Here is a 19,062-nt window from a genome sequence, read left to right as displayed (position 1 = left end):
TCTGGCTAACACATGGTGACTGACGGTTGGCAATCTAACAGTGCTGATTAGTCACATTGCTGCTGCTTTATCCTCCTTTTTTTCTGTTTGCTCACAGTCACGAGCTGTAAAAAGCTATGCGCTAAGATCTGCTACAGTTTTTAGAACTGTGAGGGCCAACGACATCAGCTCACTGCACATCATGGGAAGAATATCTTAAGTTTCCCAGTGAAACAGCTCTGTGCTCGCTGCTGGAGGAAAATCAGCATGAATCAATGTCAGCCATTGTTCTTCAGCACGTTAGAGCACATTGGCAGAAAATGATGGAGAATAACAGGGAAGCCATTTTGCTGTAAAACTTTATTCATATCAAAACTGGAAAAATTTTATTACATTCATCACACCGAATGTCCAGCATTTCCTTGTTAAAACTCTTGCAAAATGCAAATTAAAAAAGCTGCTTTAGAAAATAGACCTGCTGAAATTATACAATACAAAAATACAAATATCTTCTTCGAACACCATGGACTGTTTTAGTAGAATATGTTTTTTGTCTTGTTTTTTTTTTTTTTTTTTGCCTCGTGGATGTATGGTAAGCATGTAAACACAATCACAATCAGTAATTAACACTATTTTTTCGGTGATGTACATTTTTTTGCATTCCGCATGTAAAACTGGCAAAACTGAAAAAATACAAATGATGGAAATCTTTATAAAACTGTTATCAGCAACATTAATGCTAAAACATGTGCAGCCTCGAATCACCTTCCTCAATACTCTCTTCCTCTGTCCTTGCTTCGTTCTGGTCCAGTTATTTCCTGTATGTGGCAAACATCACTCCACCATCTCCTCCTCTCCTTCCTATACTGCTCCTTTACTTCCACCCCTCATCGCTAACCACAGATCACCCCTACATCTTCCCCATGTGAGCAGTTGTGCTTCCCGACCCTGGATCTCTTACACTCCAGCAGCGACCACTCCCCGCCCTCGCACTCCACGTCATCCAACAGGATCCTGACGCTCTTATCTGCCTCCCCCAGCGCGGCCCTCTTCATCACCGCCAACGCCGTTGTGAAGCCGAGCTGTCGACACACCACGGCACCCGCTTTGGCGGTGAAAAGGTCATCGCACACTGTCCCCCACTCGCCGCGGATGAAGATCTCCACTCTGCCTCGATCTGATAAACCGTCAGCGCTTACCAGTCGCACTGATCCGGCCCGCGGCCTTCCTCCTCTCATGTGACTGCGACCTCTACCTCTTCCTCGAGGCCTCTTATATACCTGGTTCCCCTCGCCGGCGATTTCCAATTTTTCTCCGAGCCACAGCTTCTCCTCCTGAGACTTGAGCAGCGTTGTGTTGATCGGTGGTCTCTGCGGCTTGTAGCCTGATGCCGTGGGCTTCTGGCTCCAATATGGCGGCCGTGGTGTAGTGAGTGCTCCGGGGCGCTCGGGGTAACGTGCAGAAGTTAGAGCCACCTGGGGTCGCTTCGGCGACGTGGTAGATGGAAAAGGTTGTGGTGAGGTTAAGGGTTGGGAGGTGGTAGGGTCGTGAAGGGGTCTCCCGTGTCTCCTGGTTGGGGGTATGGTGACGTTGGGGGTTTGAGCAATCCTAGAGAAGGCTGCAGTCGTGAGGGTTGTGCGATAACCTGAGGGAGAGACAAAATCACCCTCTTTATTTGAATATATGAAGATGAACATGATTTATTTTTCTTTAAAGTGGACATTTTGGGAATTACGCTTATTCGCTTTCTCACAGAGAGATCAAGAAGGAGGCTGATCCCACTCAGTATGAAGCCACTCCCTGCTTATCGTAGCCTAGCATAAGACTGGAAACAGGAGGGATATACTAGCCTAGCTCTGTCCAGAGGTAATAAAATCCACCTACCCGCTCTCTAATTCAGATTTTATTTGGTGCAAAAGCATGGTGAAAGTCACTGCTTCCGACCTTGAAATAGTTTGACCCGTGACTCCTGTAAAGCCACAAATGTTTGTTTTTACCCTTTGGTTTCTGGACAAAGAAAACAAACGAAATATAACATGTTAATTAGTGAGCTTTAGAGGTGCTTTCGCTTTTGGTAACTTTGGATGCAGGCAGACTAGCTGTTTCCTCCTGTTCCCACGCTGTATGTTAATTTAAGCTAATTGGCTGCTGGCTCCTCCATTATATCCCACAGTCTGAGAGTGGTATCGATTTTCTCATCTTGAATCTGTGCAAAAAAGCGAGTAAGCATATTATCGTACAAAGCTCAGAAGCCAATCAAAGCAACGTTATCCTCGAAGACAAGCAAAGTAAAGACTTCAACACAGACACACAAAGATGAATGTCCAAACTGAGGCTGATGCAGAACCATTTATTCAAAATAAATAATGCCAAAATACCTGATTTAAAGTAGTGCAAATACCCAACACATAAATAAGCACCATTTGTCCTGCTTTAGACTCTTGAACCAGCCAAAGAATAACATGCTAGCAGGAATTAAAGTCGGCCACGTTAGCTAAATTCCCCTACAACCTGAGTTTGCTTGTGCAAAAGACTCATCCTCACCATCTTCCTCCATACAGGCAAACTGAATCTGCTTTCAGTCAGTAAGCAGAACGTAAGTAGTTGAGACACTGGAACACTACAGTAATTCATATATAATTTAAGTTTCTAACAACTTGACTAAGTATTTAATGATATGAATACTACTGATCTCTTATTCCCTCACAGATTATGCGGTTTATTTTCGTCTACTTGTACCATGCAAAGATGTTGCAAATTAAATGTGAAGACTGATAAGAAGCAAAAAATAAAAAATAAATTAAAAAATTACCTGTTTGGGTGCATATTGATCTAAGGATTCTCAAGTGGTAAGTCTAAGAAATTAAACTGTATATAACTATTACATTACATCCCATTAAAATTGGCTATTTTAATAGACAATTTGATTCTAATTAAAAACATTAAAAATGATCATGAATTCAGTGATTTTAATGGATTGCAAAACTGTTTTTTTTTATTGCTGTGCTGCAAAAAAAAATAACTTAAAATGAGTCAACTGGCTGTTTTATTGTAATTTACTGATTAACTGGTAAAAAAAATGGAAAAAGAAAAACTAAACCGACTTAGCTGCCAAATGATTTAAATTAATTATTTTTTGTATGCTTTTATTTACAGTATAATCATTTAAAATTGAATATTCAACAGCATTAGCTGATATTTGTACGAACTAAGACCCCTGCGAGAAGCTATAAGTTACAGTTTATACTTCTATCAAAGCGCTAAGCTACATGAATCACCACAGGAAAGTATTTTGCACTGAATCTTCCACTTGAAAATATGCACGGAGGGTTGGAAAAGTGTTAATTTAGCTATTAGCATGTTAAAATGTAAAGCGAAAATAGAGCGCAGAAGAAGGAAACACCGGGCTTGATGCTGGTGGCTTCTCCTCGCACCAGGGTGTGCACTGGTCTACTGGTGGGCTTAATGTTAGTCCTAACGGCTGACTTAGTGGTTGTGTGGATAGAGGAGCTAGTGGTTGGGTAATGGGTGGAGCTGGCTCGGTAAACAGGTGCACCAGTAGGCCTACCAGTGGGTGTGGTTGTGGCGGGGGTTGTTGCCATCTGGACAGTTGTTGGTACGGTTGTTGGTTTTATTGTTGTTGCTGAGGTTGTTTGTGTAGTTGCTGCTTTAATAGTCGGTGATGTTGGTGTTTTTCTCGTTGCTTTTCTTGTTGTCTGTAATGTTTTTCTTGTTGCTGCGGTCGTAGGTGGTGGTGTTTTTCTGGTCGTTGCCGTCGTTGGTGCTGGTAGTGTTGTTTTTCTTATTGTTTTTCTTGTTGGCATTGGCGGTTTTATTATTATTATGGGTTTTCTCTTCTGTGGCGTTTTGGTTGTGGTTGTAGTTTTTCTCGTGGTTGTCGTGGGAACAGGTGTGGTGGTTGGTTTCTTGTTGATCACAAACTCTGCAAGCAGGGAAATGGAGAATTAAAGACAGCTGTGGCACATCAAAGGAAAACACAGAGAAAGTGAAAGTGGAACGGAAGGTATGGAGGAGGTGCTGCAGAGGAGAGAGAAAGATCACCTTCTTTAGGATGGAAGTGAATCAGTTTCCCTTTTATCTTAACAGGTGAAGGCTTGATGGTGCATTTTCCTGGTGACGCTCGCCTGTGACGTCCGGAGGAAAGGAATTAGCACACACATGCAACATATTACATGCTTCTTGAGTGCTGTAGCTTTTAAACTACTTTGTAAGTAATTTTAGTTAATTCAAAGAGCAGCTATTCTACTTTAACAAGAGCCAGGTTGGTAAATTAGTGGGACAGATATCTCATATCCACATACAGTAAATATCAAGAGGTAAGAAGAGTACAAATCTTGCTCTTAATTCTTTACTAAGTGAATTTAAGGGTCAAAGATGTTTGTTTATTTCATTTGCTTATGTGAAAAATCTATGTCAGCAAACAAATGCTGTGCTGTTCTAACAAAGTCAGGAGGATATTCCATGCACAGGTTGGTGCCTTGTTAAGAAATCTCAGAGAAAAGCTTACTTGTGATCATCATGGGATGAGACTGGCTGGTCTACGTGAGTAATACATTTGTAATATTTAGTTTATTCAGGCTTTACATAACCCAAAATGGCCAGTGTTCCCTTTACTTCAGACCATCATAGCACTTTCCCATGACGGCCCAATTATAGTCCAGAAAAACGTTTTATTTTAGGAGCAAATTTGACCAGTAAGACCCAAGCGTCTGCACCACACACCCCTGTAGCCATCATTAAGGTGTATATTTGTGCTGAGGTAATCTACCTGGAAGGGTCCACTATCTTGTAGATGACGCCTGCCCTGGCTGTGGCACTCGGGGCTCCTGTGGCTAAGAAATACAGCTCACCTAGAACGGATGGACAGAAGGAAACGAGAGAGATTGAGGTGGACAGAGATGAAAAACACAAAGAGAAAGACTCGTTGTCAAAACAGAGAGAAGAAGTTTGGCAAGAAAGATGGCAAACAGCAGGGAGACAGGAAGGAAGAGGGAGGGGGGAGATATTTACAGTGAGTAAGGACGGGAGAGGGAGCAAAACAGGGGCGACGGAGAGGGGAGGAAGAGGAGAGAGGACACATAACGAGTTACAAAATGCGTGCACAGCAAGGGGATTTGGACTTTGCTTGAACTTTTCAACTTGAATGTCCTCAGAGGCACTTTGAGAGCGAGAGAAGATATTATTCAAGACCAGCAGCATGTGTGCAGCTCTCTCGAGTAAATCAGCAGCCTCTTTAATTCAAACCAGATTTATCGTCAGGTCCAGCTCCTCTGAACTCCTCAGAAACGGAGGCAATTTGTATTAATTCAGTCTTATCAACGATTCCACAAATATCACAGACTGAGCCACACCTCACTGACCTCATTTATTTTTACTTTTAATTATGCAAAATATGTGCAGGTTATAACAACACACACACACAGTTATTACCTGCTTCATCCTCAGCGAAAGAGATGATGTATTTATAGTAACTGTTGATGAGTTTGGGGAATCTGCAGGTCTGGTCTGTCCCCATGCAGATCTCATTGTACTGCCATTCACCTGTGGTGAAGTTCTCCCTCAGAGACATCAGACGCCTGAAGAGAGACAGACAAAAAGCACCGACAGACACATCTGTCCTCAGAAATGCTTTCATATACATGCATCTTCAAAGTGTTGGTGTTGCTGATCTGTGCATTAATGCCGCAAATGGACGATGGGACTCTGCAGAGATGGGCAGGAATTCATCTAAAGAGAATGTATAGAATGTAGATTTTTTGAGTAAACCGGACACACATACCCACTCATGAAATCCCCGAAGATGTAGAGTCCGTTGAGGTTGGGCATCTGACAGCCTCTGTAGATGTATCCTCCTGTCACCGACTTGCCCAACTTGTGGGCGTAGGCAAAGATTGGCAAGATGTCATCTAGACATGGAACAATGCATCAGTTTACCCCCTTTATCGCCATAGCAACAAGACAATATTATTGCGTCATACGGTACACTGAAGATGAAGAATAAGAAATATGATGAAAAGCCACTTAAGCACACATGGTGACCACGAAAGCTATATTACTTTTAAGAGGCTGCCTTCAATGTTAATATTACATGTGCTGTAACAGCTGTCAGTGGTGTAGATTGTGACATATGAACATCATAAAATCTACTTTGTGTAAATCTTTGCTTTAGTTTATGGACTCTGAAGTGAGTGAAAGTGGCCTCACCTAGCGAGGAGTTTTGGCAGAGTTTCCGGTCGTAGCAGCTGAAGCCTTCTTTGGCCCTCCATCCATAGTTGCCTCCTTTAATCATACATTGACAAGTTAGTGCAGCTTCCCAGGAAAAGAGTTATTGTACCATCCTTTCTAATCGCATACTGTGAAAAAAAAAATGAAAATATCGTTTGGCTGGAAGCAGATTTGTGGATTATCTTCCTCCAGCTGTAATTGGATGTTGTTCATGTATTCGGGCCATTTTTGGATTTCGACATAACCTGATCACATTCAGTTTAATTGTTAGGGAGATTGACCTGTGATGTCCGCTTCGCTGCCCATGTGGAGGGAACAGCTTCACAGTGTATGACACGCCGATGAGTCGACAATGACCATCACCTCACGCAAGAGCGAGCAGTTGAGTTGGGAGTGCCTCGCTGTGATAACTAATGCAGAGGTAGTCACGCTGTGTTTAAATACTGTCTCTCCAAAGTACCTTTAACAATGAGGTCCACCTCTTCATATTTGTTCTGGCCTACGTCACCGCAAAGCATCCTGCCTCTGCCTCGGCCTGTAACGGGGTCGCCGCGGTCGATGGAGCAACGCCACATGTTGCGAACTCCGTAGGCATAAATCTCTGCAGAGAAAGTAACATGTACACACCGACATGAAGAGCAGACATCCCTTTTTTGACAGCGCTTCAAGAAACCGAAGGCAGATATTTCTGGACAGAATGGTGATTCGGCATTCATCGTGGCCTCAAGACGTGTTTGAAAATGTCAGTGTCAGTAAGACGTTTGCTCCAATGTGCTGAGTCATGGTTTCCTCAGTAAGAGCAGACTGTCTCACTGCAGTCACACGTCATGAGAAGCTCAAATAAACTCTACATTGATATTTGCAATCTTTAATTCATCTTAAAAGTCACCAGAGATAGTTATATGACCACACATATATAGAGTATTTTTTGGGGGTTTACCGGGTCGTGCTTCCTTCTCCCTCAAGAACGGGTTGTCGGAGGGGATGCTGTACGGGGCGCCATCGTCATTGTTCTCTACATCAATGCGCAGCACTTTGCCGAGGAGCGTTGACCTGAGCGAGTGACAAAGATTCAGATTGAAGACCTAATTTTTATTTATTTTTCTTTGCTTTCTTTTCACCTTTCATTACCTCTAAAGTCCCTTTATGCTGTCTCACCATCCTCTTTTTCTAATTGCATCTTCCTCTGCATTTACACTCATAATTCTCCATAAATCTTTCCTCTTTCCCATCTTTGCAACTCTATTCTTCAGCCTCACACCTTAAATCTCTTGCAAGTTTTCTGCAAATCATTCTTCCTTACACCCCATTCCTCCCTCTCTCCACCTTCGCCTTACTGTCTATCATCCACCTGAGCTAAATCTCTCTCTTTTCCTTTCTCCATCTTTTTCCAGCCTTAAATACTCCTCTCATTCACTTTGCACCTCTCTCCTCCCTCTGCCCTGATCGCTCTCTCCTTATACCCCTTTTCCGCTCCTTCCTTTTCCACCTTTCACTCTCACTCCTTCCCTTTCTCTCCGTCTCCCCCTCCACATACCAGTGTGTGGCGGCCCGCAATGTGTAGTGTCAATATTAGACTTGGCAGGGTGTAGCCTCCCTCATTCCCAGAACGGCTAATACAGCATGTCAACAAAAGCCCTCAGAAACAGCTAAAGAGCTCAGCTCTCCAGAAAACGGTGTCAGCATCCCAGATAAACCTCGCTAAATGTTTCGTAAGCGATTCATTAACCTGCGGCGGATACTGAGAATGAATGTTTTCACCAGAGGGTTTCCACCGTTCTGCTCTGATTTTTAACTGTTTTTGGAGACAAAGAATAGCATTAATATTCAAGTTTATCTTAAGTTTTTCTATGAACTTCAATTATACGAAGGCTATTTTTATTTTTGCACAAAGCTGCATTATCAATAAAATTTATTTCTAATTTAATTTCAAGTTTATATCATGCTCACATCTTGTTATGGTCCATAACTGATATCCAAGTATTAGTCCGCTCATTGCAACATGTGTCCTGCAAATACACTTCCTACCTTTTTGTCCTTTGGCTGTAACTGACATTCAAAACACTGTGTGTTGAACCAATGAGAATGAAGAATGACAGTTGTAGTTTATAGCTGAATGAAGTTCATGATGGGGGTAAAAACAAATCCACACACATAATAGCATCTGCATACACGTGTGCAGCGCTCCAACATCGCGCTTTCATGTAAACATGCAGCCTCTACCACACATCGCCTTAAGATACAGTTAACCTATCTATCGAATGAATCAAATTATAATGTAAAGGTCACGTGGTTTGAGAGATGAGTAATGTTTACCAACATGGTAAAAGGCAGATAATGCCCTGCGGTCCCTTTAAACTATGCAACAACTCCCACCAAACGCTGATGTGGCTTATTTTTTTATTTTTATTTTTTCATGTCTAAATGTCTAAAAAGTGAGAAGAGCAGGTCCTCTCTGCCCTGGTAAATCCATCCAAAAGTGGAAAATGATATCTGTCAATCAATAACATATCTATGCATGCTGCGGTAAGAATGAACATATGATATCTGATACTGTATATTCGGTCTGATATTTTCCTATCATTGCTCTTTACTTCTCCTGCAACAGTCTTTGGAGGTGTGCTTAAATTCAGCCCTGTTAATGCAGTTACACAGTCCCTCCCACAAGTGTTCAATAATTGAGAGCTTCTCAGTGAACCATAGAGTCTCTACAGCAAATTGATCTTTGCTCAGGGCCAGGCATGTATCGCGGATACATGATCATTTGTGTGCACACATGATTTCCCTTAAAATGATCATTTACATTATATGAGCAGGTTTGCGGCTCAGGAAGATCCTCCGTTTATGTGCATTTTCATAAAGTGGAAAATAACCTTAAAAAGCTGTCATTTATAGTTGCCACTCAGCAACTTGAGAGTCTGCAGAGTTTTGAGGATTATCTTCTCCATAATTTGGATCCTTTTCATTAGACTTAATTTAACAGGAATTTAATTTGAGATGGGAACTCGTTTTTGGCAGACCTGGCTGGCTCTAACTAGACTTCATGCTTACATAGCCAACCTTTCAGCAGCATCAAGGTGCCTGTTAATACTTCCCATGATGGAGCACCTTTATCATCTGAAATTTTAACGACCTCTTTGAGCCATCCAAAGGATGTGTTTATCTTATTTTGCCACATCATTTTAAATTACATGTGAGGCTGAAGCTTTGCAAGGAAAGGGATTTTTCAAACAATTATAAGTCAAACCTTTTCCCAGACTCATCAGATGAGCTGCTTGATTTTTCAGGTTGGCTGGATGAGAGTTCATTTGCAAAAACAGTCATTTTTTTCATGATGAGGAAAAAAGGATGAAGGGAATATCAGTGTAACTGGTTTTGAGTTGCTTCAATATGATTTTTGATTTTACTTTTCCGAAATATATATATAATTTTTATTGTGTACTCAATGGCTTTCTTCTGCTTTCGCAAATGATCTTGGAGGAATTTAATGTGAGGTGACAGGAAATCCTAAAGTCAACAGACCTTAAACAACTAACCTTAACTTTGTTAAGTTATACTTACTTGTTCTGTGAGTTGCCAAACTTTCCAAATGGGTCCCCAGCTCGGCCCCCATCACCAATGAAGATGTACAGATACCCGTCATGGCCAAATAGGAGCTGTCCTCCATTGTGATTGGATGCCGGCTCAACCACCTCGAGGATGGTTCTGAATGGAGACAACAACAGCTGGATGACTGCACACATCAAACATTCGTGCATGTACAGAAGTGTGCATGCACACTCATACAAAGCATGCGAATGCTCTTTCACTGTCATACAAGTACCAAAACCAGAACTTACAAAGATCCCATTACACGTAAAAGTCAGAACTAGCAGCACATATATAAAAAATAATAAATCTTAGTCTATTTGTTTCCATTCGTGTATGTTTGACTGTGAACTCCTCACCTCTCAGAGGAGTGGTCTAGTTGGTTGTCATCATGCGTTGACAGTGTGAACTCGCTGATTCGTATCCTCTCCTGCTTTTTGACAGACACAGAGTAGTACACGTAGGCTTTCCTGACCGAGGTGAATCTGAGCACAGAGAGGAAGCAGAAGTCATGCTTGATGCAAAACATTACGGTTAATACTACACAGCCCTCATGGATAACTGGTACTGTTAGTGTGAAAAGCATGAACCTCGGGTGTAGGGCTATGCAGAGGAACCCCCTCTCGTCTCCAGCCCACGGTGATGTTAGCACGGCATGGGTGAGGTTGAGGAAAGGACGGTCGATCCTGGAGCCGTTGGCCAGATACACCCACACATAACCCAGCTGCTCCGCCACGAAGAATCGATGAGTGCCATCGTCTGCGTGGATCATGGCCACGGGGTTACGGAGCCCATTGGCAACCTCCTGCAAACATAACTCCAGACATCCTTTGGGGTCCTCGCGTACAAAGCCGAGATTAGCATTTAGGTCTGGGCACAGAGGAGAGGATACAGTGGAGAGCCAGGAGTGAAAGCTTAATGGATTATAATGAGCTCACAGAAAAAGAGAATTGGTTGATTAGTGCAGCCTCAGTCCTCCTGGTTTCATGAGGTTAGCATGAAAAAACTGCCTTCAGAAAAAAACAACATGCTACTGCCTGGACAAAAACAAGACACTTAAACTACATAATGCCTTTCCCCACCTTACATTTCCGATTCATATAAATATTCATGGGCACCAACACCATCACTCTATCCAGGCAGCCACAATGAAATCACCAGGACTTTTCTAACCAAGCTCCTGTTGTTTAACACAATATTTTTGCTGCAAGGGGCAAACCATAGAGAGTTGTGTCTCGCTTAGATTTAAGCACACAGCCAACCTTATGTGCAGACTAAGGAGTGTCTGCACATAAATCATAATTAGACCTTCTTGTTAGCACAAGCTCAGGTTCTAACCGATGGGAATTTAGTTTATGTCTTGTTTTCTCAGCTTATGCCAACCTATTTGTTCATGTTGGATGTTTATTGAAGCAGGAATAATCAAATCAGTTTAACTTTTGAGCATTTCCTCAACTGAACTTCACCCGACATGTTCATTGATGTGTGTGTGTGTGTGTGTGTGTGTGTGTGTGCTGCCCAGGTGTGTGCACCATACCTGCATTTGTAAGTACATTAGGATAGCAGTACTGTTTGTCCCTCAGCTCCAGAAAGTCACAGAACCTTCTGCGATCTTCTTCTATCGTTGCAGTCAGGTTTGCAAACTGCTGCGGGCTGCCCAAGTCCTCCAGGAGGAGACTGAGTGTGTAGCGGCACTGGTGCCAGTAGTCGGAGCAGTAATCCCTGCACAGTCCCGGCAGCATCCGCATAGGTGTGTTGGCGTCTTCAGCATCATACAGGTGGGCGGCGTATGGAGAGCACTCCTGCAAAATGAGAGAGAGATGATTTAACATCTAAAAATGAGAAAACTCTCTTAGAAATGTCCCAATCTGTGTCGTGTGTCCATCTTATTCATGTTCTATCCCTGTTTTTATGGTCATTCTATGTCTTTTTATATGAAGCTCTTGGTGCTTGTGATTTCTTTTTTTAAAGCATGTTGAGCTGAATTTCTTGTCTGACAGGTGTTATAGCAATAAAGTTTATTATCATCTATCATTTATTTTATTTTTGCTTCCACTTATAGAAATCTTGATCAGTGTTTATACTTATTAACCCTCTTTTAAAGCGATGTATATCTCAGAGGTAGCGTTGAGGACATCACAGGATGGATCACATGGATCACAGTAAGTTCAGGGTTTGTTTGGATTTTTCCAAGGCAGCTCCTCACCGCCTCACTGTGAGTGGTCAGGTCTGGGATATATACAGGCTGTCTGAGTGCAGCCTGGTATAAATGGATCCCAGGAAGGTCCAGTCAGTTATTAAGTCACAACCACACTGTCCACACCCAGAATGGTGAGCTGCAGGCACAGGGAGTCACGACACCCAAACCATCATGTGGTCGACTGGTGTTTTTTACTCAGTTCCAGATCAGCCCAACAGATCATCACCAGGAAACGGAGCCCAAAGCACAAAAAGATCACTTGTGATGCAAAGCTTAAGTGCAATAGGTGGGTGTTTTAAGTATGTTGGGAGAAGTAATGATGGTAAAAATTAGATTTAATGTATTGTAGATTATAGAGAGACATGCATTTCATTAGTAGTTGATAATTATTGAGATGAGTACACTTTTCCAAACAACATTTTTGGCATTTAGGCAAAAAAGCAACTGTGGGAAAAGGATTAAATAATGCAGCACACATCAGAAGAACTTAGACTGGCTCTTAGTAAAATAGTCCATAAAGCAGTTGCAGGCCTTGAAACCAAATGCGCTGTTGTCTCTTATTTGACAAGAACAGATAAAAGTGTCTGCTGTGTTGTGTCACGGTCTCACGCTTCACCTTTTAGCAAATTGCCCCCAAACAACCGACAGATTTAGTCTCAAATGCACTTTGAGAACGTCACCGTGGACAAAAGTTGTATTTCTTGTATTTTTTAATGCGGCAACATGACTGTGAGTTACATCATCTAATTGCAAATTAATAATTTACTGTAAATATAACAAAGATGTCATTTCAGCTGAGAAGTCTGCTGGAAGAAAACACTCGCTGGTAAAAAAAAAAAAAAAGGGCAAAAACATGCAGAGGCAACAGAAAGTGCACAAACAAACAAGAAACTCTTAACTTTACTTGTACACCTGCACAGTCAGACTCCGTGTTTAACACTGCTTATGTGTGTAGTTGCATGTGCCTGCATCGACCGCTTATGAATAATTTCTGCTTTTATTTCTTTGTGCACGTCAAGCTCAAAAATCCCCACTGACTACGACACATTATCAATTATGAATATAATGCGGAGACAGAAAAGTTTTGTGTCTGCGGGTCTGAGTGTGTTCGTGCAGGTGTTGTTACAATTATTCCTGTTGGTTTATGTAAGAATTTATTTGTCTATTTGCCTTTTTATGATGTGATTCAGTTATTTCATTAATCTTATATTAATTGAGTTCGAGTTTTAAGACTTCTGGGTTAGACTTCCTCACAGATGTGCAGATGAAGCTCCAAATATGTCCGTGTACACACCGATGGTGCTGGTAATCATTCATAGTGGCCTCATACTGACTATAAGGGCATATAAATAATTTCCACATGATAATATGTTGTGTAACAGATGATGGCCCTGCACAACTTCAGCTACCGTCCCTCCTCAATGGAGCACCTAAAATGAACCAAAGCTTAAAATAATAATGAATAAATCATTATTGGCCAAACAATAAAAAACAAAAGCTCTTAGAGGGCAAAACAAAAGCTGTGCTCATTCTGAGCTACTGGTTCTGCTGATGAAAGCAGCAAACTGGGTTGTGGAGCAGATGGAGGCTCGATTGACTGAGTTTATGTTGTGTTTAAAGTCAAAGCCATTCAGATGGTGTCAGTTTGTGTTAATTATTCAGGAAAGGGGAATATAAAGGTAAAAGGTCACTTAAAAAGGTACAGCATAAAGTATTCTACAGTGTCTTTACTTTACTTTGGCCCACTGAAATTAAAAAACAGCCTTTGTTCTGAGACAGTCTTATTTTGGCTCCTACTATCATAGGGTAGGATAAATGCACGTAACTACTAACAGCTGTTCTCTAACAATGCAGCCACTTCAAACTACTATAATTTGGTGTTTACCCTGTACAGTTTAGAATAGACTGAAATTCAAACTTGAGCAGAAAAATAAAAGCCTTGTTTCAGCCGTCCATCTTTCTGACTCCCCGTGCTGCAGCGACAGGTCCACATGGTGGTGTTTTATCATATTTAAGAGACAGACGACTCATGACAAACAGATGGCTGGTAAATGTGTGAAGCTGGACTTGGAGTGGACCCCCGGAGAGAGAGACGGCTAAAAAGGGATGATATGAGGAGAAAGCGCGTGAAGAGAGGCAGCGGTGCCTCAACTTTCCAACACGATCCAGCTGGAGGACATCATGGCTGCAGGCAGTCGCTGGATGTGGATGCTAAGCCCCAGAACTTATGATTGTGGTCAGAGAACGAGAAGGAAAAAACAGCCGAGTGTGTGCGAGATTTGTTGTGGTATGGTGCATTCAAGTGCTGTTTAGAAACTTGAACATCTGCGTCTCTCTGCTGCTAAGCTAAACCCGACAACTTTTTAAACCGAGAGAACAGTCTGAAACATGCAGAAGCACAGCCCAAAAGTGCGTATTTAAAATGCAACACGGGAAACATTTATTTCAGTGGTTTGTTGTTCAAATAAGTGCTCACTAAATGGTTTTGAAGTAGCTTCAGGAGGGTTTTTTCATATGATGAAAGCAGAGACAGGCTGTGCAGTTATAACACACATGCACACACACACTATTCTAAACTATTCTTAACGCTTCGTGTCTCTGTCTTTATGGAGTCGGTTCATTGTTGTTCTGTTTCATCTATTCTTTATTATATTTTTATCTATTTTCACTCCCCCTCTCTCTCTTGCAGGAACTTGACATATCCTGTACCCCTGGCCAGAGCAGGAAATGGTTGTTTGTTTGGTCAGTTAAGCTGGGGGTTGATGACAATCTCCCTCTTGACTCCCTGACACACACACTCTTACTCATTTTCTCTGCATCTGTCTGTCTCTCTCCTCACTGTCGCATTGATATCAGTGCCAGGAAGCTCCTGCAGTGTGGCTGGAACAGAGGGCCTCAGTGTGGTGGGTTCACCCAGCATAAGTACCCTGGCAGCAGAGGGGTAAGTTGACCACCTCCAGGGCTTTTTTTTTTTTTACTTCAAACCATTGACCTGGGAGCTGACAACCGCAGAGTGGGTCGTCTTCAGTGGCTCCAAGGAAGATTAAAAAAGATCTAGACAAAAATATTCATAACCCAAAAAAAGAAAAAAGGACACAGCTCAGTGCTGTAGTCCACTTTATTTGACTAACTCAAAAGCCTGACTCATAAGAAATAGAAAAAGTTTGATACCAAAATAGTTTTGTTTACTGTTTTCATTTAAGAAATGAACAAATGGCTGCAAAATAGCAGTTTCATTAAAAGAGTTTCTCTAAAAGAGCTTGTTCACTAAAAATAGCTCTGCATATATTGTTAAAAAAGAAAGCCCTCTCAAAGCTTTACACTTTGTTCAGCTACATCACACTCCAACTAGACCAGCATTCGGTACGTGTGCTGAAGCTCAACACAAGACGCAGCCTGCACCGCTTGGAAAGAACCACAGTGGGCTGTAATTATCACAGTGATAGAAACCTATATTTTAGCAGTCGGATGATTTGTCGCCGTCTTAACATAGTGTATAATGTATTAAACTGCCAGGAAGACAGTTTTTTCAATTGTTTTGGCGTTCATATTAAAGATGAGAGTTTTATTGGAGGGATTGCCGCAGCCTGGCTGTTTTGGCTCATGCAGAATAAAGATTTTATCATTAGTTTATGAGCCAGGCTGAACGTGTGCTACACCTACCGTTCATTTTGCACTTACGATCTGCACGTAGTTAGTGTCTGAGCTGCAAAGTCAGCGCCTAATTATGTAATCGGTGTGTGGGACTGGCTTCAAGGCTCATTCCGCCAGTGAGGGAGAGGTGGGAGCTCAGTGCTGGGATCTAAGATTAGCGAGCTCAGAAAAGAAACCAAAAGGCAGTGATGCCGAAATAGAAATGCTCATTAGATGAAATAACATTCCCGAGCATTAACAAAAACTGCAGTCCCATTTAGAGGAAACTGCACCATTTGTGATGTGGATTCATTGCACAGTGTTGTGTCACCCACTCACCTTTTGTCTGCAGTCTTTGAGATTTCTGTAGAATTTGGGTTAAATGAGTTTTCCCATCCACAACTCCAAATCTTTTGATGATGTTAAACCTTTGAAGTGTGTTTTGTGGGATCACCAAAAAGGCAAATTAAATGTGCTCTTGAATTGTGTTGCAGTCTTTTTTCATGCAGTCATTGTGCTTCAGGGTCTGGAGTCCAGCTAACTCAGCCTGTGAGTCAAGATGCTAAGTGAGGTTTTGCAGGAAACTGGAAGGGATGAAGCATAGTTTAGTCTCTGTGGATCACATGAGACAACACAAGCTAAGTCATTGTTTCACCATTTCAAGTCAATAATTTGGTGTGTTGAGACGTTTTATGTCAAAAGTTGTGGCTCAAAGGATTTATTACCATCAAATGGTCACCTCCTGTTCATCATCCCAAACCAGAGCTGGAAAGTTTCCTTTACTGCACTCCACTATTTGGCTTGTTTAGTTTCACACCGCCCAATTACAAGCTAACCCATCAAGAGCACATGAACACTAGTTAAGGCTGCGGTGAAGCTCTCCTAGTATGAGTAAGGGCTGTTTAACAGATGTCAACATCCCCAAGTAGCACTTAAACCACATGATGCTGTGCTTTGTTGAGATTAGGTTGTCCACAGTTTCCTTTGGAGTAAGACAGTATTTTTCAGACGGGCTTTTCAGGGTTATTTGTCGTCCACTGGGATATGAATTGCATTATTATTACCTGACAAAACAAACCTGAGGAATAAATGCTCTTGAATTTAAATAACCTGCTCAAAATAGCACCCTGCTCATCTTAAAGACGTCTTCAAGACTCCAAAACCAGGTTTCTGAGTTAGGACTGCAAACATCCGCAGTCAGACAAATTTACACGGTGCATGAGAGACATATTTAGGTTCACAAACTCTGTTACTGTACAGTCTGTCTGTCGTATTTCTTTACTTTGGCCAGCGACAGGTGTTCCAGTGTGATGGTATAATGTCGGATTGGTGTTTTGCTTGAGGACATGTTGGAGATTCACATAATCAAATGCAATTAATAACATCTGGAGGAAAAGAGGAAAGCCCAGGAAAAGAGAGCTTCACATCATTAAACATGATAATAATCATTCGAGTTATTAAATGCTTCTCTTACCTGGCACAGGATGCTGCGTATGTACTTGCCACAGGTTACATAACCTGAATGGTCAAAGTTGCCCATGATGGTGTAAAACCGCATTGATATCTCCTCATCTTTCTCCTGATCACAGCATCCAAACTTGGAATACTCCTTACAGAAGACCAATGGCTGCTGGGGCTGAAACGGAGGCTTGTAGTCCAAACACTGGGGGTGACAGCACCCCCGCCAGGCCTGGAGGAGCGACAGCAGGACGAGGAGAAGGAGGTGAGGGACGAAGGCATGCTGCAAATTCCAGGTCTGTAGGGTCATGGTGTGGATGATGCTGTCTTTCAGTTCAGGACAGTGTGGCTCTTGACCCGATAGTGCAGTAAATCAAAGCAGCGTGTGTGTGATATTTCACTTTAATATGTGAGAAGACTTGTTGGAAGACAATGTGCTTGTTACATCTCCACCAGCAGCTGTCAAGCACAGGTGTGTGACTCAAAGTTAGCTTTTCTGAAAAGATTTAGAGCGCAGGATGTCCTCATTTGATGTCCTGGTCTCTGCAGTTTCAGGCAACCACGTGTGTATGTGTGTGTGTGTGTGTGTGTGTGTGTGTATCAAGCACACTGACCTAGTATCACACCTGCCTGCAAGTTGGCCAGAGACCTACAAAGCACGCTGACTGCTCTGTGTGTAAATACGGTAAAATAAGGTCAAACTGATGCAGATCCAGTGAATGCTTTTGATGGTGAGATGTCCTGGTGGTGTGTGGAGCTGCCACCTCCAACGTCCCGAAGTCCTGCTGATGTGTGTGATTCAGTCCTGGTCCCTCAGTTTCTGCAAAAATATCTTTGGATCACATCAGGTATTCTTCAAAGAGAGAAAGTTTTCCACTTACTATCACATGAATTTCTCAAAAATAAGTTATTTTCTGGATGCACAGAAATCCTCAAAAAAAATAAAAAAGTCACATTACTAAGAAGTAATCCAGCTTCTTAGAAAAAGGGATAAAATTCAAAAAGCAAGTTGCACCTTCAGCCAAAGTTACTGCAAAATATTTACTTCCAGCTCTGAGTCACTTGGAGAGACTTGCTGTGTTTGCTCTGGACATGTGCTCACTTGCTGCAGCGGACAGCAGCCATACATCCAGGCAGCAGCAGAGAGTGGGAGAGAGAGGCTCTTTCATTCAGACGCACAGCCACGCTGCAGCCTCAGCTTAGATCCCTCCCTCCTTGCTGCTTTCCTCCTCCTCCTCTTTCCTCCTCTCTTCTTTTCATTTGCTCTCCTACAAAGACACATGCATTCCTTCCCATAACATGCGGTCCATATTGCCCTGAAGTTGCAACTTTCCACCCCTCTCCTCTCTCCCGGCTCCCCCTCCTCTTCAGCATTCCCAGACCTCCTCTCTGTCTCTACCGTTTCCAGACAGACTCACTCACACCGGTGTGTGTGTGTGTTTGTGTGTGTGTGTGTGTGTGTGTGTGTGTGTGTGTGTGTGTGTGTGTGTGTGGTCAGATGAATCAGGACGTGCGCTGGAAGTGGAAACCAATGGATTCTCCAGGCACAAATCCAAATCTTATGTTAAAGAGCAGAACCAGCCAACTTTTCTATATAATTACATTGCCTCAAGTATTTGTAGCTGCATGTTGTCATTCTTTCATAACTCCTTAAAATGGTTAAAATTAATATTTTTGCATAAACACTGGATCACATGACTTCTTGCGAGAGGGGTCGCTCATACAGATGAACCCCTCACCTGGCTCTGCTGCTCTCCTCAGATCTATACAGTGTTTCAGCTCTTTGTTTTGATTTGGCCCACAACTTCTCTGTCTTGGTTCACTTTCACTGCTCTCGTAATGTCTTTTTTGGCCACAGCAGGCAGCTATTTTCAGCAGAAAAGCTCTAAAAACCAGCACCAAACAGCAGACAGACAGCAACTTACTGGTAAACACAGTGGAACATTTAGCAGCCATGA

The 19,062-nt window shown here is 42.3% G+C and overlaps 1 protein-coding gene across 1 annotated transcript; it reads right to left on the bottom strand.

The window, feature by feature from the left end:
* Positions 1 to 386: 386 nt before the first annotated feature.
* On the bottom strand, positions 387 to 18,308 carry si:ch211-136a13.1 (HHIP-like protein 1). Its single transcript, XM_041940394.1, has 14 exons — positions 17,121 to 18,308; positions 11,351 to 11,615; positions 10,404 to 10,683; positions 10,173 to 10,298; positions 9,787 to 9,930; positions 7,166 to 7,278; positions 6,686 to 6,826; positions 6,205 to 6,279; positions 5,780 to 5,906; positions 5,431 to 5,576; positions 4,769 to 4,850; positions 4,042 to 4,124; positions 3,548 to 3,922; positions 387 to 1,624 (listed from the first exon to the last, which is right to left on the bottom strand). The coding sequence occupies exons 1-14, from the start codon at positions 17,412 to 17,414 to the stop codon at positions 873 to 875; spliced, it is 3,003 nt and encodes a 1,000-aa protein (XP_041796328.1). The 5' UTR covers positions 17,415 to 18,308; the 3' UTR covers positions 387 to 872.
* Positions 18,309 to 19,062: the final 754 nt, after the last annotated feature.

Source organism: Chelmon rostratus, chromosome 7, assembly GCF_017976325.1.
Source record: "Chelmon rostratus isolate fCheRos1 chromosome 7, fCheRos1.pri, whole genome shotgun sequence".
Classification (NCBI taxonomy): Eukaryota; Metazoa; Chordata; class Actinopteri; order Chaetodontiformes; family Chaetodontidae; genus Chelmon; species Chelmon rostratus.
Note: the sequence above shows the minus strand (reverse complement) of the source record. Positions and strands in the feature narration are given on the sequence as shown.